Source organism: Motacilla alba, chromosome 1 (assembly GCF_015832195.1).
Source record: "Motacilla alba alba isolate MOTALB_02 chromosome 1, Motacilla_alba_V1.0_pri, whole genome shotgun sequence".
NCBI lineage: Eukaryota > Metazoa > Chordata > Aves > Passeriformes > Motacillidae > Motacilla > Motacilla alba.
In genome coordinates, this window is record NC_052016.1 from 76,891,216 (window position 1) to 76,918,820 (window position 27,605).

The following is a 27,605-nucleotide window of genomic DNA, read 5'->3' on the forward strand; positions in this document are numbered from 1 at the left end:
CAACCAAACAACTGGAAAAAGCCCCTTTGTGATTACAATTTAATCTACTGGAAAATGTTCCACTTCCTGTAAAGCTGTTGTAATTGAAATGTAAAAATTTTTAACTTATGGGATATTCATGTCTTTCTAAATACCAGCTGCATTAAGTGGCTGCTTTAGAAATAGTATGTTCAAATTAAAGTAACATGAAGGAGCATAAATCAGCGTTAGCAACATTCCGAAATAACCGTCATGGTCACAAAAGATTTATAGTACAATCTCAAAGTACAGCATAATGTGAAATGTAGAAACAATTACATGTTCAATGACATCTGAACATGAATTGTGTGATATTAAAGTCCCCAGGTATAAATTTTAAATCTGTACATATAAATTTATGATAAATTTAAAAGATTCTATGCTTATTAAAATGCAGCTCGGGAGCTTTTTGTCCATGGTCTCATCACAATGTCACACAACTAGAATTTTTAAAAGTACTTATAAGTGACATTTAGGTCCAGAAATAACTTGTAATCTTTGGAAGAAATTACTACTACATAAAAATGCAACATTTTACAACGGGGAATCTTCCTCTTCCTTCCAGGCTAGAACATACATGATCATAAAGTCGAGGCCTATTTTCATTTAAGAAGGTAAAATATTAGCTGTATTTCCTTCACAATTTGCCCCAGCAGAGGTTTTTAATGATTACCTTCTACAACTTCTCAAATTGCCAACCTTAATGCTTTATTTGTAAACACAGACATTCCAATGGAAATACATTTAATATGTAAGAATATCTTAAGGAAATACAAATTTTCTGAGATTTGACTGAATCCAGTTTTCATAAAATCTTCATTTAAAAATGAAAGTGAAATTAGACACAAAGTCTAGTCAAACACAAAGTTGGCAATTAAATGTTTTAATGCTCACTAAAACATGGACATCTCAAACACTGATCATGAGTCCTGATCCTTGCACTGAATCATACTCCATCTGGGAGAAGTAAAGACTTTATTTGGATAGTCCACAAAAACAGATTATTGTTCTAGGTGACCTATTTTTCTTTTCAGGGAAGCAGAACTTTCTCTCCACACTTAAAGAGTATTTCTTACGTATACTACAATGTCAAAGAATATGAAACTGCAAAACGACGTTTTCCCATATACCAGGAAGCACCAGAACTAAAATCCCAACTTTAATTAAATTCATCTATGAATATACTAATTACAGCAGCTTTTATCTTTGAACAGAACTTTTGTCCACTGTTGAACTGTGTTCCTTCAGTACAGCTGTACAATACTGGTTTTCCCCTGTCAGTCAGTATACACCATGTACCATTAACTGTACCTCCTTTTTTACAGAATAAATACTATCTCCATACAGTTAGGCTCATCATTCCTATAGCTAAGAGATTCACAAACAAAACAGAATTCTGTGTTTTTGTAAAACATCTTTGGCACATGGATTTCAAGATATCCAACCATAAATGATACTCTAAGTGTTCAAAACTATCGTCCCAGTGGTTAATGTGCATTGTAAATAGCAGGGTTTTTTTCTGTTAATCACCTCACTGGTGTCTCAAGATTAACAAGAGAATAGTCTGGCCAGGTATGAAAACTGTGTTCAGGTAAACTCCACAAGATAAAATTTGTGCAAAATATAAACATAAACTGAAATCTTTCCATACAACCATACTGCAAATACGAATCCACTCTTTCTGTAGTCCCTACTATTTTCAGGAATACTCCATCCCAACAGGGACACAAGGATTTTAAAGGAAAAAAAAAATCATTTGTAGGACAACTCTGATCATTAATTTGTTCATGACCACATAATATACCTATATTATACGCCTATACCATGGACCAAGTAAGGCAGGAGACCTGCTGAGCCAAATGTATTAAGTTCTAATGATCCGTATGTAATGATACTGAATTATAACGTAAGTCAACTCTGGATTTTAGTTTCTAAAAGTTACTTCTGCAACTCTATGATTCTGTAATTCCATAAATTTCTAAAAATATGCTTAAAAGGGGGGAAAAAAGAATCAGATCAAATCCCATTTACACTTCAACTGGTTTTCAGACAAAGGTAAACCAAACTGATCCCCTAGTAAATATATAGGCTGACTCTGCAGGATGTCAGTGAAATTCCAAGTAGACTATGAGGGTACCAAGTCTTCAGGTGAAAAAAACGGGCAACTAAATGATGATAAACCAAGACATCTAAATATCAATTCCTAAGTGTTTATCTCAATTTCCCTCTTACATCCCGCACCTCACTTTCCTATAAACTTAATTTCTTAAGTATTTCAGTACCATACAGTTCTCACATTTTTGTTCAATTTACACTTTTGTGTCAATAGTTTTAAAATAGTTAACAGTATTACATTTAATCAAATACAGAAGTGTAACATAAAATGAAAGTATTTGAATGCTGCAGTGTATTTCCAAGAAAGACTATACTCACAGCTTCAGCTTCTGCTCTCGTTTTAAAAGTAATCACCGCATGGAGAGAAGAGTCATCTATCTGGCAATCTTCAATTTCACCATATTGCTTTTGATAAATAAAGAAACAAAAAAAAAAGTTTAGTAAAATAGTTCTCCCACCCCTAAAAATGCAGTCCTAAATAAAATGTCACTAAAAAAAAAAGTAGAAAACTAGAACAGTGTATACTTCACAGTCTTAATGCCAGAGTACTAGTCCTAGCCAAGAATACAGTTACTCGTACTTGCACTTCTAAACCAAAGTGCTCTCATCTCTGGATTTCCCAATTCCTAGAGGTATGAGGTAAAACTATTATACAAATAGGCTGTTCTGCTTCAGTAGTTCTCTTCTGATTAGAAAGAAGGGATCTTGAAATAATTACATTAGCCTATTATGAAACTCTTCCACAGAAATATTTCTACAGGAGCTGCAGAAAAAGTTTGAAAACTTAACTTTCAGCATGTTAGTAACATGACTTAATCTATTCCTGTAATGGCCACGATGGTACTGGTACCTTTGATGCCGCCATCACTGTAAGCTGCAAAGACCAACAAAAAACTGCATCTGCGCAAGTGGACTGCACTGCTCATGTGCAGAGGGTTTTGGTATCACATCACAAAACCAGCAATACAGCTCAGAGCATTTCCAATGGAATTTGAAGCAAGTTTAAAACAGCAAACTTGCAACCTGCAAAATTAATTATTTTTTTTTCCTCAGTGTAATCCTACTAACACTGTGAATGGAATTGTATTGGTTCATGTACTGTTATTGGTTCATGTTAAGGTTCTTTTTGATTAATATTTTGGCTTGTTAAATATAGTTAAGTTTCCTGTAAAAAGAGAGACAAGTCCTGTTTGATTTTTTTTCTAAAGCTTCTTGCATGACTACATGATAGGAAATATTAAGTACACTGACTGTAGTAGAATTTAGTGGACTAACTGGCTCCTGGACTTCCCCCTTCAGAGAGGACCTGCAATTTAACTGCAATTAAATGTTGGGGGAAAAAACCCTAAACAAATAAAAAGGAGGGTTGCACAGATGGAAATTCATACGATATTCTTAGCATTTATTTTAAAAAATTGCTTTTATTGTACTGTTTTTTTTAATTGGAGGATAAGTGGTTTTATAAATTTATGTTGATTTTTCACTATTATATTTGCAAAGAAAAAACTGCTAAAAAATTACGTATGTCAGTTGATCATTTTTTCGACTGAAAATAAAAAAAAAAGTAGAAAAATATCTGACTTCTTAAGCTTAAGTATATGATTAGACAGAAATGTTTGGATGCCTTTTCAAGATGTACACAATTTTCACTCTGACTCTTAAATTCAGAAAGTTGGGCAAAAGCACTGAAAGTGTTTGAAGAAAATTTTTCTTAAGCACTTGTTAATGTACTTCAACAAAGACAGATTGACTTCAGGTACTGAAAGTTTGGTAATAAATCAACCTTTGTTCTCACCATCCCTTCAGTTATTTTATCTTTTTGTACCTAAAAAATTGTAAAAAAAAAATACATTTGTCCTGAACAAATAAATATAAAAAGCCGTTTGTTTTTGTAAGGAAAAAAACAAAGCCTTGTAAATGCTATGTGATTATAGCTATAACTAGTTCAAACAATAGTGTATTTTTCCTGTTTTACCTTTTCCTAATGCTTCCTCTGCATATCATGCTAAAGATTCATTCCTACATAATATTTCCAGATGAACTGAATCAGAAGAAAACAAGTCATTCAATGGAAGGATGTTATTCCAAGGGGAAAAAAAGAGTGCAATTGTGACATACCGCAAAATGAGGCAGAAGATCTTCTCTGTCACTTTCAGTGAAGGCGGAGATCTCCAGTGCCCTGGGCCGATGATCCACCACCGCATGCACAGGAACTCCTCTGCCTCTCCCCCGGCCCCGTATTCCTCTGCCTCTGCTCCGCGATGCGCCCCGGCCTCTCGCGTGAACCCCTCTGCCGCGAACTGAAGAGAGAATCCCTCGCTTGGCAGCCTAAGGCGTTTACACATAACACATTGATAGATTAAAATTCACAATCTACATATTTAGACAGAATTAACAAACACATATTCTCATGTTTCCTAAAAAGACATCTCCAATAAAGCCCCAGAAAGGGCAGTGTGCAAGTCTTAAAACAACAGAAGGTGAACATTTAAGTAACATTCAAAAGCTAATTATCTAAAGGTCAATTATTACCAGACCAAGAATAGTACAGAAATAAGAAACAAGAACCAGCAATCAAAAGAGCCTTTATCTGTGAAGATTAACTCCTCATAGGAAAAAACAACTGCTGCATAACTGAAGTTTCATTATAAAAATGTCTTCATATGATGTTTAACTACTTATTTAGTCTCTTTACTTTGTCCGTTTGTCTCTGAAGTTTAGGCAAGACCTTTATTCTGACCAGAATTACTGCAGCTTAAGAGCTTTTGGCCACAGAATTGTGAGATGCGAAACAAAAGCTTCTAAGGGGAACCTCCAAGGACAAAGTATTCAATGAACACTTGGCTCTAGGTACTCAAAAGTTTCCATTTCCACAGTACCTGTGTATCCCTTCTAAAGAACTAGCATATGCTCTTCAAGAACAATCAGAAGACTGATGACAGGGACAGTCATTTAAAAAATAATTTTAAAAAGTTACTTTAAGCTTTGAAAGACCACTTTCAGGCATCTAATTTCAATGTTTATAGCAAGAAAATACATCTTTTTGAACCCAAATAGATCTGCCATAGGAATCAAATGTTTAATGAAATCACCACACTTTTAATAAATCCTAGAGTGTTTACAAACTCAAGCAGCGATGGCACTACTTCAGTCCACATCAGTGGTGCCACTCATGAGATCATTTTCTTATGGCTTTATTCATTAAATTATTCAGATAATTTTACAATAGTGTCTAGTTTGCTTTTCAGTTTTTTATAAACATAATCCTGAGGCGTTTGGGTTTCTTCAGTTTTGTTCTTTGTTTGGGGTTTTTTAAGGATTTTAAAATGTTTAAATGAGTAATTCAGGGCATGCTGAGTCAACAAACAAGCTGTAAACTATTTGATTTTCTTTCAGTAAAGTCAGGGTCACCTGGAACAGAAAAACAGGTTATGAGTCAAAGAAACAACACATTAAATATTGTGGGAGTCAAAGTCACAAGCTCAATGTGTAAATAAAAATTTTTAAAAGAATTTTTAAGAATACTAAAGAATCAAACAAACATCAAGGGAAAATAACCCCATTTCCCTCTTGTAATCTGTGCAAGGGATGTATTTCATGCTGTTCTCTGAAACGTAAGTGTGCATTACTGATGACCCTGTTTTTTCCCATCTACTTCTCTTGGTATTTGCTAAAGGCTTCAGAAAATTCATTTAAATATTACTGTCATGAAACAGCTCTTTTTTATCTAACACAAAATACAAACAGACTTAGAGATGGAGCAGGATTAGTGCACTCAGCTATGATGTAACTTTATCTTAAATGTGCACTTTTCCTATTTTACGTGTCATTCAATTCACTTATTTTCTGAGATGCAGAATTTATAAGCAAGCTTTAAGTACACTTGTATAGTATTACTCACCATCAGAAAATATACTGTTAACATAAGCTTTTATATCATCTCTATTCAATTGTCTTGATTTATTAGCAAAATTATTTTCACAATTACCAAAGCTGCATAACAACTTAGTTTTAAAGTAAGGATTCAATGCAACTTGGCCACACATATGTGCGCTGTATTCATATGCAGCAATACGTAAGACATGACCAAACTTCACTAAGACAAGAGCGATTTAAGGGACACAGCAGTCCTGCTTAACAGGAAAAAGAAGCAAGATTATCAAGTGATTCAAGCAGATATTACACAACTATATAGGCAAGAAAGTGCAATATAACACAGAATAACACCCACAGTATTCATAATTTCTCAAAATTAGACACACATATGATGAATTTTGTACAGCCATCTCAATTTTTTTCATATTAAATACTTGAAGAATAAATTGTGTTTCTGTACATTGAATACTTTCTTCAAACACTGTATTTGCTTCTGTTAAATTTTCCTGTTGAAACCAACACTGTAATAATATTACTTTTGGCACCTTGGGCTTTTTGATTAATCCATTAAAAGGATGCTAACATTTAGGAACAAAAGATGAGGCGGTATTTCTTAACTTTTCTGTGTCAAACACAAAATGACCTTCAGGCAACAATTTAAAAACACTCTACATTGTCAAGAAAGCATTAATACCCACAAATCTATAAAATATCTAAATAGTTACAGAATTTAAACAGATTAGCAATTGCAATTAGAGACACTACTATTTCTAAATACCACTGCAGTAGAGAAAGTGTTTTTTTTAAACATTATTGCTAAATGTCTCCATCTACATGCAACTTAATAGTGCACTCTGAATAAAAAATAGTTCATGATACAATACGCAGGCTAATAAACATAAAGGAAAATATTTGATTAAAAGTTAATTGCTACAAAAGAAGACACAAACATACTTCCAGCTGCAGCTCTGTATATTTTCGTCTTAATTCAGTAACTTCCTCTCCAGCTTGCATCTTCTTGTATAAATCCAGTTCAGTATCTAGTAACTCCTTCTGCATCTAAGAAATTGTTAAGGTAAATTATTAGTTCTACAGTTCACATTCCATATTAAGGTAACAACTGTTCAACAAAAAGCTGTAACTTTGCAGGTATACTGCTTATTACACTGGTTTTCCACCTCCAAAAACCAACAAAGCACAAGCTTAGGAACCTTCATGGCAAGGTAAAACTTCCATCTGAGCTTTGTGATGTCAAACCTTTTAGACTACCAAGCAAAGCCAAAGCTAATGGAATTTTTTTTCTAAAGATGCATACAATAAAAATTCAAGATGTTATGGTATGAGATGAACTAAAAAAGGATGAAAAAGGCAGTACAGCTATGAATGAATACAAAATCTATGATCAGTACTGAGAAAAAGCATCTAAGTTTATTACAATGTCATAATGCAAAAGCACAAATATGGTAGTTCTGTTCAGACCACAGTGAAAAAACACAGGAAGTAACAAGACCTTTGCTAACGAAAGACTGGTCTCTGGAACACTCAAAGTTATTACCAGGACGCAGTACCTTAAAACAATTATTGAGGTTCAGAAAATATACATGAAACAGAAAGGTATCTCTGAACCCCAATTAGGACATGTTCATTGCAACCACTGAGGTGCAGGGAAAGATTTATGTGACTGTGAAATTAATTAATTAATTAATTTGAAAGTTCTGATCCAAAGTGAAACTTTTCTAATGGAAGAAGCAGGATCCAAACATTTCAGTGACATCACAAATGAAGGATAACTATAAAAAAAAGCTACACAGCATTGTGAAACATTTTACATTCACACATGTTGATTCAAAACACCAGCATGTAATCTTTGCAAAGGCTGGATTTCATGAGATTAAGGTTTCGTGCTTGTGACAGTTGGAAACCAAGCATCACCACTGATAAATAAAGGTGATATTTTTGATTTTTTTCCTGGAATCCTTAGAAGAAAAAAACCAACCTAGATTATTCAACTGGCAACTTCAACCTCAAGTCAATCCACCCCCATTTAATTATCTACTGCAACCAGATGAAAAAGTCCATTATCTGTATAATGGCTTTCCAAATTTTCAAAATTGGAACCAGTGTCTCTGAAATCCCACTGTGCTGCAATACATCAATGACATGACAAAAGAAGCGCTTCTGAAATTTAATGATGACCAGCAGTTAGCAGCCACAGAGTAGCCAGTGACACTGGTGTAATGAAAATTTTTGAGGTTTATTGTTAGTTTAATGAAGACTTCCTTCTTACAGAACTGTGCCAAGTCCGAAGAAGAAAATACCTCCTCTAGGATACACCAAGAGGCAGCAAAGATTTCTCACTTAAGAAGGAAAAGTCTTTTGTAATCTGAATGAATTGGAAGAAGCAAAAGTAGGTGAAGACAATGGCACAGTCCTGTGAGCCTCATCTTCCATATCTTCACCATCTTCCTCAGAGCTGTCCAGGTCTTAATCACTTAAAAAAAGAGAGCCAAGATGAAAGTCTTACAGAAAATTGTAAAAGTTGTAAATTTTAACCAATGGCTCTGTAAAATCCTTACTTCTACAAAAGTCAGATGGGGCTGATTGTTTTTGCTATTTCAAATGTTAACAAAACTGCACACAGATAATGGATACTTTGTCCACTATGAAGTGCATTTACTGACAATGTTTCTTCATTTTCCATATTACAAAGGAAATGGAACACCAGCTCAAAAACTTCATTAAAACTTCAACACTAGCATATTACCTCAATTTTTCTTAGTAAAAACAACTACCACACAAGGAAGTGGTGGACCAGGTTACCAAGCTAAGGGTGGTGTGGGCAGATCTCCAGATAAACAAAACTGGGCTAAAGAACCATTGCAAACTTAGCAATCATACAAATGAGGGGGGGCCTACACAATAGCATCACAGAGACAAGCTCTCCTTCCTTTTCTGGGAAATCAGTGCCTCTCTAAAGAGTCTACAAACTAATACACAAAACTTGTGAAAGAAAGAGAAGGCACTGGATATCTGTGTGCAATTACAGGGTTACAATCTCCCTGGGGCTACAGAAACATCATGTTGAAACCAACAGTGGGGTGGTACAGTGGACAGACAGCCTCTTAAAGAAGGATGAGCCAGGACAAGGAATAGGAGCTTTCTGCATTAGAGAGTGCAGTATGAGCACATACAACTCTGCCTGAGGACAGATGATGAGCCAGCTGAAAGTTTGAGTTAGGACTGATGGCAGACCAATGCAGGTGATACTGCAGTGTGTGAGTGCACTACACACTATCTAGTCATGTAAAAGTAGGTGAGGCCTTCTCCAGACAGCTGGAAAAAACCTCCTGTTTGAATACCATGGGTCTGGGTAATTGCTGGAAAGGTGATCACCAAGAATGGTAATCTCGGTAAGATTCCATTTACCAAGAATGGTAAATGGAATGATTTCCAAGAATTGCATCTTCCAAGTTCCAGAAGATCCAGGAAATAAAGTTGGCAGGATGATTGCCTGGATGAACATGATAATTCTAACAAAACTTATATCCAAAACCAAGGTGTACAAGAGGTGGAGCACAAAAGGAACACAGTGAAATTATCTGAGCATGCAGGTACTGATCTGGAAAGCTAAAGCCCACTGAGGGCTTTGAATGTGGCAAGGGGGGTAAGAAACAAGAAGGTCTTCAACACGTCAGTCAGTAGCAAGAGGAACACCATGCTGTGAAAAATGTGGTCTGACTGCTGGACATTAAAGAGGACCTGGCAATAAAGGACATGAGAAGAGTGGAGATACTCAACACTTCCTACTCCTAAGTCCTTACTGGAAAGACTTGCATCCATCAATCCCATATCCTGAGACTGGAAAAGTCTGGAGCAAGAACCATAGAATCATTAAGGTTGGAAGAGATCTTTAAGATCATCCAGTCCAACCATAAACCCAGCACTACCACTGTAATGCGTAAACCACTAAACCACATCACAGCGTTTGATGCAGACCCCTGAAGCACCTTAAACACCACAGGGATGGTGACTCCATCACCTCTCTCAGCAACCTATTCTGGGTTCTGACCACCTTAGCAATCTATGCCCATTTTCAGAATAAATACATATTGCTTCAACTTTTTCCTGACAAACTATATAAGAAGGTATAGTTGAGTACACAGAAGGATTTTCAGCATTCCTTTTTGGTATTTCTTTTCAAGGCTGTGATCTGTTTAGGAACAAATACTTCTATAAAAAGCAAAATACTGCATTTAAAAAGGTAATATAATTGCATCTTTAGGCAGCTGGGAAACTGGTAACAGTCATGTATCAACATGAATGGTAGCAGAGGAAAAAGTACTTCTCACAGGTAAAATCCAAATATGGGCACCTAGATCAAAGGAAAACTGACCACTATAATCTTAAAAGATTACTGTACTGACAAATTTCTGGGACACAAAGAGTCACAAAAAATTACATACCAGTACAGTTTGTTTTGTGTATAAAGCCTGACCAGAAGATATCTGTGCTGCCTAAGTATAATCTTTTTGCATAAGAAATACTATTTTCACAATTTCTATTCAAAATTTATGAAAGCAATATACTATATACAAGGCATTGGACAAAGTAAAAGAAAGAATCATGAGATTTCTGATTTTTTTTTTGATCTTCTAGATGATGCAGTATCTGTGTAACAGCAGATACAGGACAACAGCATGGTTTTAAAATTAACTATGCTCCTTTGATAAGAAGGCAAAATAAATCTCACTTCAAAGAGGACTTGAAAACTAAACGAGTTTGGGTTTTAAATACCACTGATGGGACTACTTATTTTTATTCTTCTGAAACAAACATGTGAATTCATCCATTAAAAAGCTGACCAAAACTTGAGTACCTGAGTTTTAGTTTTCATGCTTTTTAAAGGAGTCCCTCCTCCTGGTGATACACCTTTTAATTCATCCTTTAACTTGGTAATGCTGTTAGTCAAAATTTCCAGTGTTTTCATAATTTCTGCTTTGTCTTCTGACTTCATGGCCTTATTCTTCTCCAGCTTTGAAATCAGCATCTGTCCAGTTCAGAAAAAGAAAAGTCTTTTTACTCAGCAACTACTTATACAGATCTTCCAGTGGTCATTATAACTAATGGAAAAAATAAATACTGCATTTGCTTTGACCTACAAATCAACACATAGGACTTTTAACACGTCGTATAAATTAATTTTTTTTTCTGAATCTCAGATTAGTTTCCAAATGAACATCTGATATTTCCAATTCACTTGGACAGATTTGCTTAACACACTTGAATTATTTCAAAATTTTATTCAATTTAAATGACACTTTTTTTTTCCTCTTCCTAGGCCTAAGTGCAGTCATGCATCATATTCTACATCAATCTCTCTTGCTCTTGTCAAACAGAACTTAGGCTTTCCCTTCTCCCAAACATATGCATATTGCTCCCAAATTAGGCAATATCAATTAAACTGGACATAAATTGCATAAGCTTGTAGGGTTTTATTTAAGTGAACTAACAGGACAAGTTATATTAAAACAATAAACTTGAAATAGTATGATAATGCCATTCTAGGAGAATGCTTATTTTATAGGCCTTTTTTTTGTTCATTCTTACAAATTCTGAAATATTTTAAACTGAGCTGAGATTTTTATAACTGAATTGGTGACTGTCTTTAATGCTAGTATTTTACCTTCTGTGTTTCAATGTGCTTCTCCAAGATTTCTTGCTTCTTTTTCCTCACGTCTTGTTGAAGTCGCAATGCTTCCTAGAAGCATAAAAAGATTACAGAAAGTTTCTAGACTTTGAAGCATTCATGCCAGAATAACATACTACACCTGACCACTACACAGTAGTAACTTACAATAACAGGGAAAAAATTAGTAACAGGAAATGCAAGGTATTGATATTTCCAACTATGTTTTAGACTATAATGCATCACCAAATTAAAGAAATATCTAATTATCTTTTTTAGTTAGATCCAAGCTGGGAAGACTTTATTATTGCTCACATATAAAGTAACACGTTACACAACTCCACTGAAAGCTGAAAGGCAACATATTACACTACCTCAAGAGGTACAGCATGCAAGTGTTTAAATGCAATTGTTTTGAAAGCAACCGTAAATCAAGCCCATCAATTAAAACACAGTCCCCGAAACTGTTATAAGTAAAAAGAAAACTTTTTTTCCCTTAACTTGAAGTGTCACCCAAAGAAAAGCACCTCTTTTGTCTATGAGCACTCTAACTGGGAGCCAACAGTACAGCTGCTCCATCTGCCAACAACAGAACCTTGACCAGGCAATGGGCAAACCAAAGTGAACTGAAACTGATCAGTAAGTGACAATACTGCACTCTGAATGAGAAGCAGGATGAGATGCCACCCCTGCTGTGCTCAGAGCCTACTAATGGTGCTTGTAAGAAAGCAGTTGCTTCTTCTTCTCAAATACAGAAGTCTTAGACAGCAGAAAACCTTTAAGAGCTTTGATGTCAACATATTTAATGGAGTAGTAGAGGAGAGGCAGAAGATGATCAACTGGGATCAACTGCAAGTGGAATATCTTATACAAAGACTGCAAATCCACAGCAGCCATAGAAAAAGAAATAGTAGTCAAGTTTCTGTATGTCTTCCCAAATACTGACAAATTCTGCTGCATGAAATGTTAGTTTTTCAATACAGTCTGCAATCATTTTTCTGAAGTGAAAGGGAAGGTAAGATAAGGGCATGAATGCGAAAAAAAGCTAGGGAGACAGGAGGAAAAGAAGGGAGTCAGTCCCACAAAATAATGTTTTTCCACAAGTACTTGTATATTGTAACAGAAATCTCTGAAGGCAGGAAGGAGCACAAGATCACTTGAAAAAAGAGCCAATCACTTAGGCACAACTTCAGTGTCTTCTCTTAAAAAAACCTCTACACCTGTTATGATGAGTCAACAATTTTATTACAAGTTTTTTGCCATTTTACAGGTATTTAGCATCTTAACTTGAAAGGTAAAGGCTCTAATTCTAAAAACATGTGTTAGGGGACAAACATGAAATGAAATCTCAAAATCAGAACTGCTTCCTAAAAATTCTGGACCACTGGCAAAAGTCATGTGCAGCTACAAACTGCTAGCTCAAATTACATTAGACATAAGTTACAGAAATTGAGCAGTACTTGACCAAAATCTTTAACAATTATACTGATTTCAACACTTATGTTTGGATGTAACCTTAGTACTGTATTCATAATTTGTGGTTAAAAAAACAGTGAGGCAAACAATGTCCTGTATTTAGTTTCTCTAAATGATAAGAATAAACCTGAAGAAGGAGCTTTGCTGTGCTCTCCTGAAAATTCTAAGCAAGCTAAACTATAACTGAGTGACCTATGAAGTCCCAAAACATTTTTGTTGCATTTCCTTTCTAACATATATAAAAAAGAGAAAACCTAGCACTAAGTAAACAAAAAAGTGTGTGCAGAAGAACTATAGCTTAGAAACAACAAAATGCAGAGTCATAAAATTCTCAGTTCTCGTGAATAAACCATTTTGGTCACACATACAAAATACACTGAGAATAGAGGCCAGTTCCAGAATAGTTTAAGAAAGAAGAACAGCGACTGTACTATACTCCCTTTCACTCACAACAGACAATTCATACCTCAATGTGTAGATTCTGATTCCAGGAAAAAGTGTTTCACATTTTGAATTTCTACAGTTTTAAACCTGCTTACACTGCCTGAACATACACTGAAAAATAACAAAACAATGCTAAATTTTCTAGTAATATGTGGGGGGAGGGGGGGGGTGGGGGAGGGAAACATTATAGTGAATTTAATCTTGCAACAAGTTTCATCTACAAGTTCTTGAGATGAATATACATAGTGCTCTATCTCTAGGTCACAAGTTCCCAACCTAGGTCCATTTTAAAAAGAAGCATATTTAATTTACCTGTTTTTTCTTCTGTGCTTCATTAGAGTCTAGCACGGAAGTGGAAACAACAGGCAAAGATTTCTGTGCTGCCTTCAAAGCAGCAGGGTTGTACACAGTTTTTGTCAAGCCAGTAGAAGTAGATAAAACCTATAGGAGGAAATCATTTTATTTTTTTGCCAGTGAATTTCAATCTTTTAAAAAACCCGCATGAGTGCTTAAAAATATATAAGCGTCTTTTCTTTTGTCTCCTTTGATGATACGGAATATAAAAATTTGGTGTAGCAATTATATCTGGAGTTGTTGAAGTTAAACAATTTCTGAAGAGGCAGCACTACATCAGCTATGTAAGCTATCCACATCAGCTTATAAATCCTCTCCACTGAGATTTCGTATGCACTTCCAAGTTTCAAATACATAAATATTTATGTATTTGAGCATAATTAAGGAAATAGAAGATTGAGATTTTTGCAAGAGCAACTGTCGTTTTTGTTTTGAAGTCTAAAATACAGAATTTCATGGCTGCATGAATTTTCCAAGCAAAAGTTCAACATAATTTTAGAGACTAAGGTCCAATGTAGAGACAAGTTTCTTTTCATATGCAGTTGGTGCAAAGTAGAGCTTGCACAATCAGCAAGAAGTAACTCAAGTACAAGGAAGTCTTCAACATTATACAGCACAGGAAGAGGCTCCTATGCCTCTCTGTTCTCTTTCCTACATTTGTAATGATTTCTCCATGACTTACTGAGAACACTGAGGGCTGCTTTACAATATCCCTAAAACATACTATGCACCTCTCCACATACCCTGAAGATTTGAACTATTGTGTTTTCTTAGCCTGTTCCTTAAAGAGTTTTTTTGGCATGCTAATATTGAAAAATCCACAGCTAAGTCCTAGAGATAATATAGGTATATCCTGTCTACCTTGTTAGCAAATAGAAGAATTTATGTAATTGGTATGATTTCCAGGAGTTTAAAAATACTTTCTATCTATGTGGAAAATTAAAAGATGCATGCAGATTCTATTAGTCACCATGCACTCCATAAAACAGCAAAAGGCCCACCAACAGGAAGGGGGGAAAAAAAGAGACAGACAAGAAACAGAAAGGCAGAAAAGACCAAGAGCTTAGAAGAATTTTCAACAGGAATGGTTCATATAAACCCTTTGCACTTCAGTGTGATATTTATACTATTTCTTCCCACAGTAAAGTGTTTTCAAGAGTATGCAGTGCATAGAAAACAACAGCAAAAAGAGATCAACACATGTTATGAGATACCATAGAAGGTACAAAATGCTCTAAGAAGGCCGTTACAAAGATGAAGGATTTTTTTCTAAATCTATTAAAGAACATTTAACTACGCATATCTGAATCATACCGTTTCTATTACAAGGTAGCTTTAGGACAGGCTACAAGACAAACAGAGGATCAAGCAAAGACAAAAATATTGACACATTCCTTTTGGCCTGAACTGTCTTCAGGGCAGACTGAACCACATCTCCTCATTTCTTTTATGTAGGAGATGTAAGGAGAGATGCCACAGCACCAACACAGACAAGTCAAAAGCAACACTAAGGTCTTCTACATCGCTTAATACCATTCAAGAGAAGCTACTGTGTGAATAGCGTGCATCTCTTCACAAGTCTACAAATTTTAAGTCCCTATACAGATGCTACAAGGTCTCACAATGACTGTTTTAGCACCTTTTCCTCCCACTCTTTGGGAAGAATAGCTACCTCCTTTCTCACTGCAAAGTTCTTGTCAAACCATGCACTCCATCAGGCACAAAAAACATCAAGGACATGACACCTCCGCTTTTTAAGGGATGTCAATAATTTTATTTCTAATGGTTATAGAATACAATGACTGCAAACTAAGCAAGGTATTTCCTTGTAAAGAGGCAGCAGTAGCTAAAAATAAGTCAAATCAGGTTTTAGAATCCTACTGAAAATGTCAAAGGAAACTGCTGTTTCACAACACATCCAGTGAACAGCCCAGCTGCTCAGCAAAATCACATCTGTACTATAAGACAACAGAACAGAAAAGCATTCTAGCTTTTGTAGAAAAGCATTCTACTCTCTGCAGAAAAGTATTTCAGGATAACTCAACTCTTACACAATGAGGAAAAGAAAGTATTTCCATTCAAGCTACAAGATGAAGCAGACTTCCTATTTCTAAAGTAAGCATGTATTATGTATGTAAAATGTAGATCAGGAATACACAGCAATGTATTTATCTGCAAATTTAGAGTACCAAGAATGGAACTAATCAAACTAACAACAAAATACAGGCAAAAAGCCTTGATCAATGCACTTAGGTGGACTGCTCGGCTTGAAATGAATCAAAGACGCATCCTCTAATATGACAAGTAATATTATCAACTTCAAGTTTGTTGCCTTTCCATGTTAAGTATCTCTGCAGTGAATTTTACCTGTTAGATGCCACATAATCCGTCAACTGCCATACTGAAAAAGGGTGGGAGGGGATGTGTGTGGGGAAATACAGTGGATGCTTCATTTACTTCAGGTCAAGCTAACTCCCAAGAGAAAATATATATACCTAGATAGAGGAATCCTGTTACAAGGTAAAACTTTCTGTCTTTCTACTACAAGTTTTCTCAAATGAATGTTAAAAGCATTGGGGAAGCGCTAAATAGATCTGGAAACATGCATTACAAACTTTGCTACTATAGTAAACGCATCAACCACTTTGTATTCTGAAAATTGGAAACACTGGCCAAAATACATAGCTCATAACCACAATTCAGATGCACCTTCCTCCCCCTATCTTTGTCCTTTCTATACTGATTAATTTCCACCTTTATCTTTTCACAAGTACTGCAAATTGTAAAACCAAATAAAGCAGTAAATGTTTACAGCATCATCTTTTAAGGGGCACAGAAGACCAGAAACATTTTATAGAACTGCTTTCCATAGTGTCATATGTAATGTCAAAACTTATTTATTTTTAAAATTTATTTTTGTATACTTCTAAACAAGTCAGGATTATGGAACATAACCAGTTCTTTTTATGACTGAATAAAAGGAACCTGATAGATTAAACAAAATCAACAAAATAGCAGCTTTTGTCCTTCTTATAATCATTTAGCCATCTCCTGAATTTTGACTTATACTTCCTAAAACTAATCCTTCACAAACTGTTTTATTCATAGTTATGAAACAATATAGACACAAGGGGTTTGATAAAAAAATTAATTCTACTGAAAATATGTATGAGAGAAGAGAATATGAGACATTTTCTTACCTTTTCAGTTGCTGGAGTAACTGGCTTCGACACAAAACCCAGTCTATCCTTCACAGATAATTTAGTCACATTCTAAGAAAACAAAGCATAATTATTATTTGAATTTAATAATTATTATTTCAAATGTACACTACAAGTACTAGTAATTTAGAAAAAATATTTCACTAATAAAATAATAGACTTTTAAGCAATAAAACAAAAAATATTCAAATAACTGACAAAACTAATTTTAGATATTTGATTTTCAGTTAATATACATCTATTAATTGGGTAAGACAAATATGAAGCTAAATTTGGAATTATAGATTATCCTATATATTTTTTGGAAGAAGTTCAAGACATGCTAGCTGGCAGAGGATTACCTGCTATTTTAAATACACTATAGCTCTTGTGTTCTATAATCTGCTATTTGCAGATTACATCTGCATCAAATGCAGAAAGCTGTTTGAATTTAAATTACAAATGTGTTCTGATTTATGCTGGTCTTTCTTTCCAGAGGTAAAACCAAAGCACCAGCATAATGCTAATAAGAAAATGTTGCAAATATAATAAAACATTAAAGACTATTTCTAATGGGAGTAACACACCAGATTCTGTCATTATTCACATTGGTACTGTGGTTACATTCTTCCTTTTATTAGGGGAGAGGAACAAATTCTAAAACTTCTTCTAGATACAGAGCTTCATTCTCTAATGGTTTTAGGTGTTTAACAGATAAAATACATATACATTAAAAAAAATTAGCTTTTAGTTCTTTGGATAGAGACTCACTTTATTTTGAAATCTGACACCAGCAATATAACACAACAATTCTGAAACAGTCTGAACAAGCCTTTCAGTTTTTCTTTTTAAGCTATGTAAAAAGCTACAATACTAAAAAAATGAAGTACCAGGCTCAGGTAAAAAAGCCAAATATTATTGCACAGAGGAAAACTTTAATAGGAGAACACCACTAACAACATAAGCAGAAGCACTTTGAAATAGTAAATGTGTACTTGCACCACGGAAGTAAGTGGTACATTCATACGCTACAGAACCTATTTCAGAAAGAACAGGCAACTGAACTCACTACAATACAAACCTGAGCGACTTCTGTGTTGGCACCCTGTGCTTCTGCAGGTTCAATATTACTCGCAGGTACTGGGCCGAGCCGCTCCTTCACCGACTGCTTCACTACAGGCAAAGTGGGCTGCTGCACTAAGGGCTGGATCACCTGCAACACCACCCCAGCCCCCAAAAGGCACAGCACAAGATTAACAACAGAAGGCTGCTACACATGTCATTCAGTTAGTACACAATGAAATTACAGTGGAATTTATGTTTACACTTCTTCCCTTCTACCATTCACCCGATGGGATAAACAAGCACTTCATGATATTTATTATGTTATACTGAATATTTGTGTAGCGCGAGTGGCGATAACATTCATTCTGCACTTACAGCTTATGGAAGTGACCGAACAACTGATTTATTTCTTTTAATTACATTTGCTCAATCTAACTTAAATTCTACCTGTTAGAACAAAATAAAACGTAATAAAGAGGTCTTCTGATTCCTCTCACAAGTCTTTCACCATCAACTGTTTAGTTATGAAAAGACAGAATACAAACTTGTATCACAGACTCTCACTTTTTACAGTGATACATCACACTTTTCATCTCCTAGGTGTTTAACTTGGACAAAATAGAAAAGGATATAGAAACATGCAGTCATGGGACTGAAGAAAAAGAAAAGAGAGCAGATAATCTTTGAATCTACAATGGATATACCCTGACAGCTAACACCTTTCCTTTTTTTTCTTTGACAAAAACATTCAACAGTTAAGACCAAAAAATATGCTTCCAAGCAAGCTTACTGTCATATTTATAGCTCTCAGAAGGTCACCTAATCCATTTCTCTCCACTGTAGGGCAAAGTCAGTTATGCCATTACTGACAGTATCTATCTATCTTGTTCCTACAAATTTCAGATGAAACGGGTCCTGTCACCTCTCTAGGCAAAAGTGCTTCAGTATGCTTTGGCATTAGAAAATGTTATTTTTAATATTTAACCTAAATCTTTTTGTGCTGCCTTTTAGGCCCAGAACATCCTGGTTTATCTGCCTCAGATGTAGAGAGCATATTATTTTCTGCTTTTTGGCAGAAGCCTTTTATTTGATGATTTATTATAGTTCACTCCCACCATCTTTACTTAAGTACTTCCACCTGTCTTGGAAATTCTACAGTAAAAAATTTCCAAAGTAGTCCTGCTGATAAAACAGCAATGGTTAAGCAATTGTGCTGGACCAGATACTACTGAAGGGACAATTTAAAAGTCAACTGACTTTACACTGAAGAAAATTCAAAAGCCAGTCCTGGTGCCTGACAGACAAAACCTGGTTGGAAGCCATTACAAATACAGGTGAAATTAATTAACCCATAATTAATTAAAGTAACAGAAATCTTGACAAAAATACAAGTATATGAAGAAGTATAAAGTTTCCATACTACTCATAGATATGATACCAAATACTAATTTCAACAAAAAGAGAATTAAATACTCATGCTCCTGAAAGACTTATGAACAGAAAATACCTGTTTACTGACTCAACAATTTGTTAGATGTTGTATCTTGGGGTAGAAGAACATAGAAGCATTGTACTTAAAATTTTAATTTCCTGTTAAAAACTTTTCTTGTTACTGTGTGCCTTCTGCTGCTGATGTCAGCAGATTGCATTTTGAAGTCTGTTATGTGCAGAATGGCTGTTCTTGGCTCACCAAGAGAGCCAAGAACATCTAATACTGTCCCCAGGACTAAGGGGAATTCATTCTGAAACCAACAAAGTTAACTTGCTAAAGGTGGTGTGATTAGAAGCCGTTAACACCACTAAATATTACGGGACTACTAAAAATAAGAACTATATCGATCGACTGTTTGTTTGGAAATATAGAGTTAATACTCCAATAATACTCTGAATAGCATAATCATCAAATAGGCTGATAGCATAGTCCAAGCTATCCTTTGAGTAAGAGGGAATGTCTGTAGGAATGCAAATGACATACTCCACTGCCCTCTTCTGGCTGAGATGAAAATCAAGCTTAGAAAATAAATACCCATTTTGAGCAGTACTACTTTAGACAAAGCACTAAGGATATCGACAAAATTTAAAGAATAACAACAGAGAAGATAGTGAAATAGATGTCATTAAAACCGAATTTTTGAAGATAAAAATCAGGGCATTTCTTACAAAGAAGAAGAGAAAGAAAACTGTTAAAATCTGAACAGCAGGATTGCCATGGAAAAGCAGGTCACTGATTCTAAAGGATGATGACATACACCATCAAGACAAAGTAGGAATTCTCAACTCAGAGCAGCAATTGAAAGAATCATCTAACTAAAGTCATTCACATATTTAATCAGCATATATAATTAAAAGACCATTTCTTCTACAGAGCCTGTCTCATATTTCTGAAGTGCAGAATGTGCTGTTCCACACTGACGGCAAATCCAATAGAGCAGGATACACAGACATTTTGAAGGACCTGCTACACCAACCACTAACTGAGAAGACTCAACTCATTAACCCAAAGAGCCATGGCGAACCCAAGGTTCCTCTTCTGCTTGAGTACAGCCACTACTACTCTGCTGACAAGTCTGATTTGGCTTGACACAGGTTACAAAGCCACCCTTCACAAGAGTAATTGCTGTTTTATTTTTTTAATGTTGCCAGTGCTGCTAAGAACATGACAACTTCCAAATGTGCCTGCATTCCTCTGCAATTAAATTCCTCTGCAATTCAATTAAAAAATGTAGATGAGAGTATTTCAGTTGTAAGGGACCTGCAAAAATCATCTAGTCCAACTGTCTGGTTACTTCAGGGTTGACAAAAAGTTAAAGAACATTGTTAAGGATACTGTCCAAACACCTCTTAAAGAATAACAGGCTTGGGGCCATCAGCCACCTCTCTAGAAAACTGGTTTCATTGTCTGACCACCCTCTCAGCAAAGAAATGCTTCATGCCAACTCTGGACCTCTTGTGACACACCTCCAGACATTCCCAGACATTATATCCTTGGATATCATAGAGATCAGCAACTACCTCCCTACTTAAAATGATCCTTTCCTAGAAAATTAGTCTCTGTAACGCAGTTCTCTTCCACTGTTTGCAAGTCCTTAGATCTACGTGTGTATACACAGAGGCACCTATGTGTAAACTGAATTCTTCTGTTACTTTATACAACAATATGCATGCTCAAGAGGAAGGAAAGGGAAAGGGAAGGAGGAAAACCAGAACCTCATGAAGGAAATGGAGATAATATTTCACAAAAAGAAATATAAATCTGATGCCTTTCTTATGCTCACCAGAAGAAATAAAAAAGTCTACATTAATCAAAGCAAAATCGATGTTATTCACCAGAGAGCCTCACCAAATCTTGCTTGACATGATAACAGAGTAGAATACACCAAAAGTCACGGAAGGGCTTTCCTTAAATACCTTTGGTCTCATCTTGCTAATCAATTGCTGAATGTTGTATATCAGGTCAAAGAATTCACAAATGAAGAGTGAGTTTTGGAAATAAATTACATGAAGTAGTCATTATTTCAAAGGAACTTAGTTTGATGTAAACAGTCTCTTAAAAATGTTTTGAAGATTCTTTTTTACATAATATGCTAAAACAGATCTTCTACCTTCTGTGTGGTAGTCTGGATTTGCGGTGCGCTGCCTTCTCGATGCCAATAAACTTTAATAAAACGATTATTTAATACTGCTTCTGTACTTGATATAGCTTTCTTTGCTTCCTCATGGGTGGCAAACTGAATAAGGGCACCTTCTGGATCACCCTGATATGCAACCTAAGATTTAAAACAGAAGAACAAAACTTACCACACTGAGGATTCGAATTTGTGTCTAAATTATCATTAAATCATTAGCTTTTAGGCTTAGAAGCTTACAATTTACACCCAATCCCAATATGAGTCATTAGATAAATACTTCCCATCCACGAGTCTGTTTGAAAGGCCTGGGGTCAAAATCAACCTTGAGTTTATGCTAATAGACTTTAAGAATAGTTTAAAAAACCTCAAACAAACAAAGTAAAGCAAAACCCCCAGTCAACCAGTATTTCTGTTTACAAATATGAGCAGTTGTTTGAAAGACAAAAGGAAGCATCAGCAAAGTAAAGAAAATTACTACGAAAAATGCACGTGTCAGATAGTAAATGTCCTATCTAATATTAGAACTAGACAGCAAAGTTCATTTTGATCTCTCTCCTTTGAGCATTAACACATCATTTTAGCTCCAAAAGCCAAGACTATACTTTTTGCAAGAAGCACATAGCTTGCAATCTCCATATACATCCATGTTTTACTTGCCTTAATGAATAATACTGCCTGCTAATACACCCATATTCTTAAGTAAACTACACAAAAGTTTAAGAAATATTTAATAGCAATTGAGATTTAAAATCTCTCCAGTGTTCAGACAGGCACAGAGTGCTTATTCTGTACTGTATCAGTACGTACAAAAATATTGCTGCACTTCTTCATTCCAGCTCTCAGTGCAAACCAGAAAGGGTTTAGAAAAATGCATGGTAGCATCTGAAACTTCTTGATAATGAAGCACAGTGAAAGGTCACACTGGGTAGCTTAGAGACTGTGTATGAAATACTGACATTACACGTGCAGCCTGTAATATGTAACATCAGCCTAAGTCAGGCCCTAGTTCTTTCAATGCTTCCCTCTCTCTTCATTTGCTTATTGGGTGACTCCAATAAATCACTAAGTAATTTTAAGGGACAAACAGTCATTACCATGGAAAGCAATTATGTCACAGGGATTGCTTTCCAGGTGAGAAATGCAGGTATTCTGCATTTACAATTTATCTCTGAATATACAGAGCATCTATGATAGCAGATCCAAACTAGATAAAATGGGTGAGAAAAACCCATGTGCAATCAATTTTCGATGTTTTAAACAATGTCTCTTAAAAGTCTTATCTCTGAGGAACATTTGTTCAAAATCTAAAAGATGACTAGAACATTTTATTTCTGCTTCTTTAATAGCAACATCATTAAAAACAATTAGATCTTGTTTAAGAAACAAGTTAGGAAAATAATGAAGAGTTTCAGGGAAAAAAAAAAATAAAGAGTTCCAGGGAAAAAAAATTACATTCTTCTTTTAGCAACTACCACTACCTTTCCATCAAAGCATACTGCTTTCTCTTTGTTGACTCTTACCTGCAAGTTGACTAAGTTTCCAAACTTACTGAAGTGCTCATTAAGTTTGCTGATGTTGTTAAGTTCTGGGGGAACTTTTCTCAATTCAAGTTTTGTATTTTCATTTCCAAACTGCACTTTCTTCTGGAAACCTGGACTATTTGTTCTGTTAAAATTTTGCCTGCAACAAATAAAAAATCAAGCCAGAAATCCATAGCAAACTAGCAAACACAATGTTAAATTGCATATGCTTACACAGAAGCATGCGCGTATGAGACACAAAAATCTACAGACTTAAAAAATAATGCAATTTTGGAAGAGTGAAGGAGAGTACCGGACACACACCCATACAAATGCTATCTTCCCCACTGACATTCTCAGCATACCCCAGCACATAAATCTGTGAGGTAATTCATATTTATTTGCTCATGTCAGTGTAATTCCTGACTTTTACATTGCTTCTCTCCAAAAACTGTTTCTTAGCTATTCCACGAAACTTCCCCACTATTGTTTCAAATTACTATTACTTCAAGGCTTTCCTCACTCCCAGCAATCTCTTTAAAATCCCTTCCAACCTTTCAACCTCTGTTTTTTCCTCAGTAACATACCTGGCAACTCAAATCAAAATAGCAGTGATAAAATTCACATTTCACAACTAAAATCAGTCATCTTTAACAACCATCACACTGCAGCTTTATTGTTTCTTATATCATGCCAACTTTCAAGGAATAGATCTTAGTATCATCCAAAGCAACTTCATCTATCTGTATGCTACCTTTGATAGAAGACAGTCAAATAAATACAGCTCACACTACAGTATGACTTACTTTAGTACCATCAGTGTACTCAGAGTTTCACTTGCTTGCAATTTATATATATATATATATATATATATATATGTGTGTGTGTGTGTGTCAGATTACAGTAAAGCAGTTAATGAAATTCCAGCTCTTAAGCCAACACTGTGTTAACAGTCACTCACTTGTCAAACCATGTCTTCTTTGTAGGAACTCCACCATCCCCTGAACCAATTGTTCTTTTCCTGGATTCAGCATCTACCACTATTCTCATACTACTTTTATTAGGAGGTTTTTCTGTAAATAGATGAGAAGATTTTACTTTTTTAAAATTTATTTTTTGTGCATTTGATTGTAAAAAGTATTCTGCTCACACTGAATTTGCACTGAAAAGCACAATTGTTTATTTTGAAATTACTATGATTCTTGTTCTGACTGAATCAAACCTTGGTCACAGACTTCTTAACTATCAACAGATGTTGTGACAGATCAAAATAGCTAACAGTACTCATTTTGTCACAGTAACATCACACATACAAAAAACAAAAGAGGTGTGACAGAAGGCATCTGCCTCGAGATGACTGCGCTCTGATGCACAATGATTCACAATGTCCCATGCAATACTCTGAGGCTCACACCACTCCAGCTAACACCTTCGTTCTACTATTAGATGGCATACACAAAAATGGTCATGATAGGAAATGCAGAGTACTCCAGGGCAATAACACCTAGGAGCAAGATTTATGGATGGACTGGGAAAGGAGTCACTTTTGCTGAAGAACAGGAATCACACTGGGGGACTCCTCACTGAAAATACACCAACAGAAACATAGTAAGATTAAATAGAAATACATACAAATGCAAATAAAAACTGCATTAAAAATGGTTTTATCCCTTTTGCATTCTTATTTTGTGTGCTGCTGCTTCTTCTCAGGACCACAGGAACTGGGAGGTTAAGATTATTCATGCATAAAACTGCTACCAGATAAAAATGACTCCCTCTTCTCTATAGCAAAAATCATCCTGAGATTCTACTATAGAAACATTAACATTTTTCTGTACAAAAGATATATAAAGTGACCAGTTACTACAGCTAAAGGTAAAGGTAAACTGTGTAATACTCTAGCAAGAGATTTCATTCTACCTGTAAAAATGCACACACAAAACAATTACAGACATAGTTCCCTATTCAACCAAACAACTCTTAATTCCAGAAGATTTTAGGAAAATGCTGTATTTTCCAGTATTCCCTGGAAAGTTCCTCAACCTGCATTAATGTAAGAAAATCAGCTAAACTAACTAAGTAGAGCTTTGAGAGCATACCTCTGGGTGGTAGATCCATATCACCTGATGTGAGTCCTATCAAATTTGGTCTTTGGGCATGTACTCTATGTCTATACATAGGTCTTGAAGTATTTGTTATGCTTGGAGCTTCTGGATTATAGCCATCTGTGTCATACGTTTCTGGTAACAAAGAAATTGTCTCATTAAAATAAATTGCAGTTAAAACTCTTAAGGTTTCAGATATAATATTTAATTTAATTACAAGATAGAGTTACAACAAAGGAGTTGTATAACCACTAACATGAAAAACCATCATGCCAATTTTTCTGCTTTAATACAATGAAAATATTACTCGATCATAAGAACTTCACGCTTTGTATGCAAATTTTACTTCTGTCTTGAACTAGGTCTGAAAAGAAGAATGTTAATTTACTGTCACAATCTATACGATACAAACTTATTCTTCCAAACTATGACATTATAATCTCTGTAAGTACAGTATAATATGAATCAATGTTATTCTATTTAGCAAACCTTGTGGGCAAAGCCTCAGTACTACACCTGCTGTAAAAAGAGAGGGTGGAGCAGGAGGCGGCTGGTGATGAATACCCGTGGTGACAACAGTAGGAACTGAGCTGGTTGCTGAGTTTGGGGGGGCATCCATGCCAGCAGGCTGCAATGGTGGAAGGGGAGGGGGTGGTCCTGTCAAAAACAAAGGAAAACGCTGCATTCATTTATTATCCACTACACTTTCATTACACTCCCTTCATAAGGAAACTGATCTGAAATGCTTTTAAGGTTACTTAAGAAAAAAGGGGCTGAGAGGGCACATCTGCAGACTTGATGCTGTACCATAAATTCACATGAAACCACCCCCAACAGCAAATGACTCAGAACTTGGATTAGACAGAAAAGCATTTGAATCATTTAACATTTCTCCAAACATCTTCTTTCTACAAGTAAAATTTAATTGCTAGACCAGTATTCATCTTCACCAAATGAAGCACTTTAAAGTTCAATAAAAGATGATCAAAGAAACAAATTCTATTTTTGAAGTTAAGAAGTATTTTTAGTATTACAAAAATATGCTATGATGACAATAACTAACTTGAATGAAATTATTTTTCCAAACACTCAAGAAGAATCCTTCAACTCTAATGGAACTGTTGTTAAAATTGAGGGAGTTTTTTTGTTTGGTTGGTTTGACTTTTTTTAAAACAGGTTATGTGACTCTTTCAAAGCTAAGCAGTCAAGCAAGACCTTCAGTTTAATCACTGATAAGAGCAGGTTTTGGTAAAAAGTTATAAAGTGATATATCTGAACTTGTGAACCAGATCTGAAAATAACATGTAAGGCAGACTGCCCAAACCAGAGGAAGTTACATTCTATGTTAACTGAAATAAATACATCCATTTGTATCTTTCTTAAATATACTATCAACAGGACATTAAAACAGTTTAAGAAACTTCTAATCAATATCAAATATCTATTACTCCTGAATAATTTTATGTAGTGGGACACCTAAGTTAGAAAAAAGAGAGAAAGGAATAATCACATAAAACTAACATAACAGCTTTTAAACCACATAAGGCAACTGAGCACTAAACTTTAACTACTTTATAAATGAAAGCCAAGAACATAAGTTTTCATGTAATTTTTAGTGCTTCAGCTAATTTTTAGTACTTCAGCTGAAATACTTTCCAGTGAAACAGTAAACAAAGCTGAGACTTTTTCCTAGTTACTTTGCAAATTTAGTTTTAAAATTATTCTCAAATGGTACTTTCAGGTATATATTTGATGTCATCATGAATTATCTTTATTTCTATTACCATGAATGAAACAGTAAGGATCAGTTGTTTCCAGGATTTTCCCTTCTTTGACAGTAGTCAATTTTGCACAACTCCTCCTATAATACTCAAGGAATTGAATTTTGCCATGTCATGTTTTTGCTTAAATACAATGAAAATATTATTTCATATTAAAGAGTCACATTCAGCATGCAGCTTTTTGCAATAATCAACTCTGCAACAATTATCATCAGACAGAATAATTCTGAAGTAAGCTACGCCATAGTAGAGCACAGTTCAACTTTACATAATACAGCTGGGATTCTTCAAAATGACTTTTTGCACTGAGTACAATACAAGCAAGATCCAGGCTTT

The 27,605-nt window shown here is 35.1% G+C and overlaps 1 protein-coding gene across 3 annotated transcripts in view; it reads right to left on the reverse strand.

Moving 5' to 3' along the window:
• Positions 1-27,605, reverse strand: part of RBM26 (RNA binding motif protein 26) — a 50,616-nt gene that overhangs the window by 4,562 nt on the left and 18,449 nt on the right. The window contains exons 8-20 of one of the 3 annotated variants that reach the window (XM_038130226.1): positions 26,005-26,145; positions 25,483-25,623; positions 24,345-24,456; positions 23,384-23,543; positions 21,837-22,001; positions 18,251-18,382; positions 17,170-17,241; positions 13,928-14,056; positions 11,693-11,767; positions 10,886-11,056; positions 6,964-7,068; positions 4,252-4,461; positions 2,452-2,538 (exon numbers count right to left, since the gene is read on the reverse strand). In XM_038130226.1, coding sequence (XP_037986154.1) covers positions 2,452-2,538; positions 4,252-4,461; positions 6,964-7,068; positions 10,886-11,056; positions 11,693-11,767; positions 13,928-14,056; positions 17,170-17,241; positions 18,251-18,382; positions 21,837-22,001; positions 23,384-23,543; positions 24,345-24,456; positions 25,483-25,623; positions 26,005-26,145 — 1,700 coding nt within the window. Of the gene's footprint in view, positions 1-2,451; positions 2,539-4,251; positions 4,462-6,963; positions 7,069-10,885; positions 11,057-11,692; positions 11,768-13,927; positions 14,057-17,169; positions 17,242-18,250; positions 18,383-21,836; positions 22,002-23,383; positions 23,544-24,344; positions 24,457-25,482; positions 25,624-25,977; positions 26,146-27,605 lie in introns of all 3 variants that reach the window. The other 2 variants (XM_038130218.1, XM_038130232.1) reach the window with 2 other exon arrangements.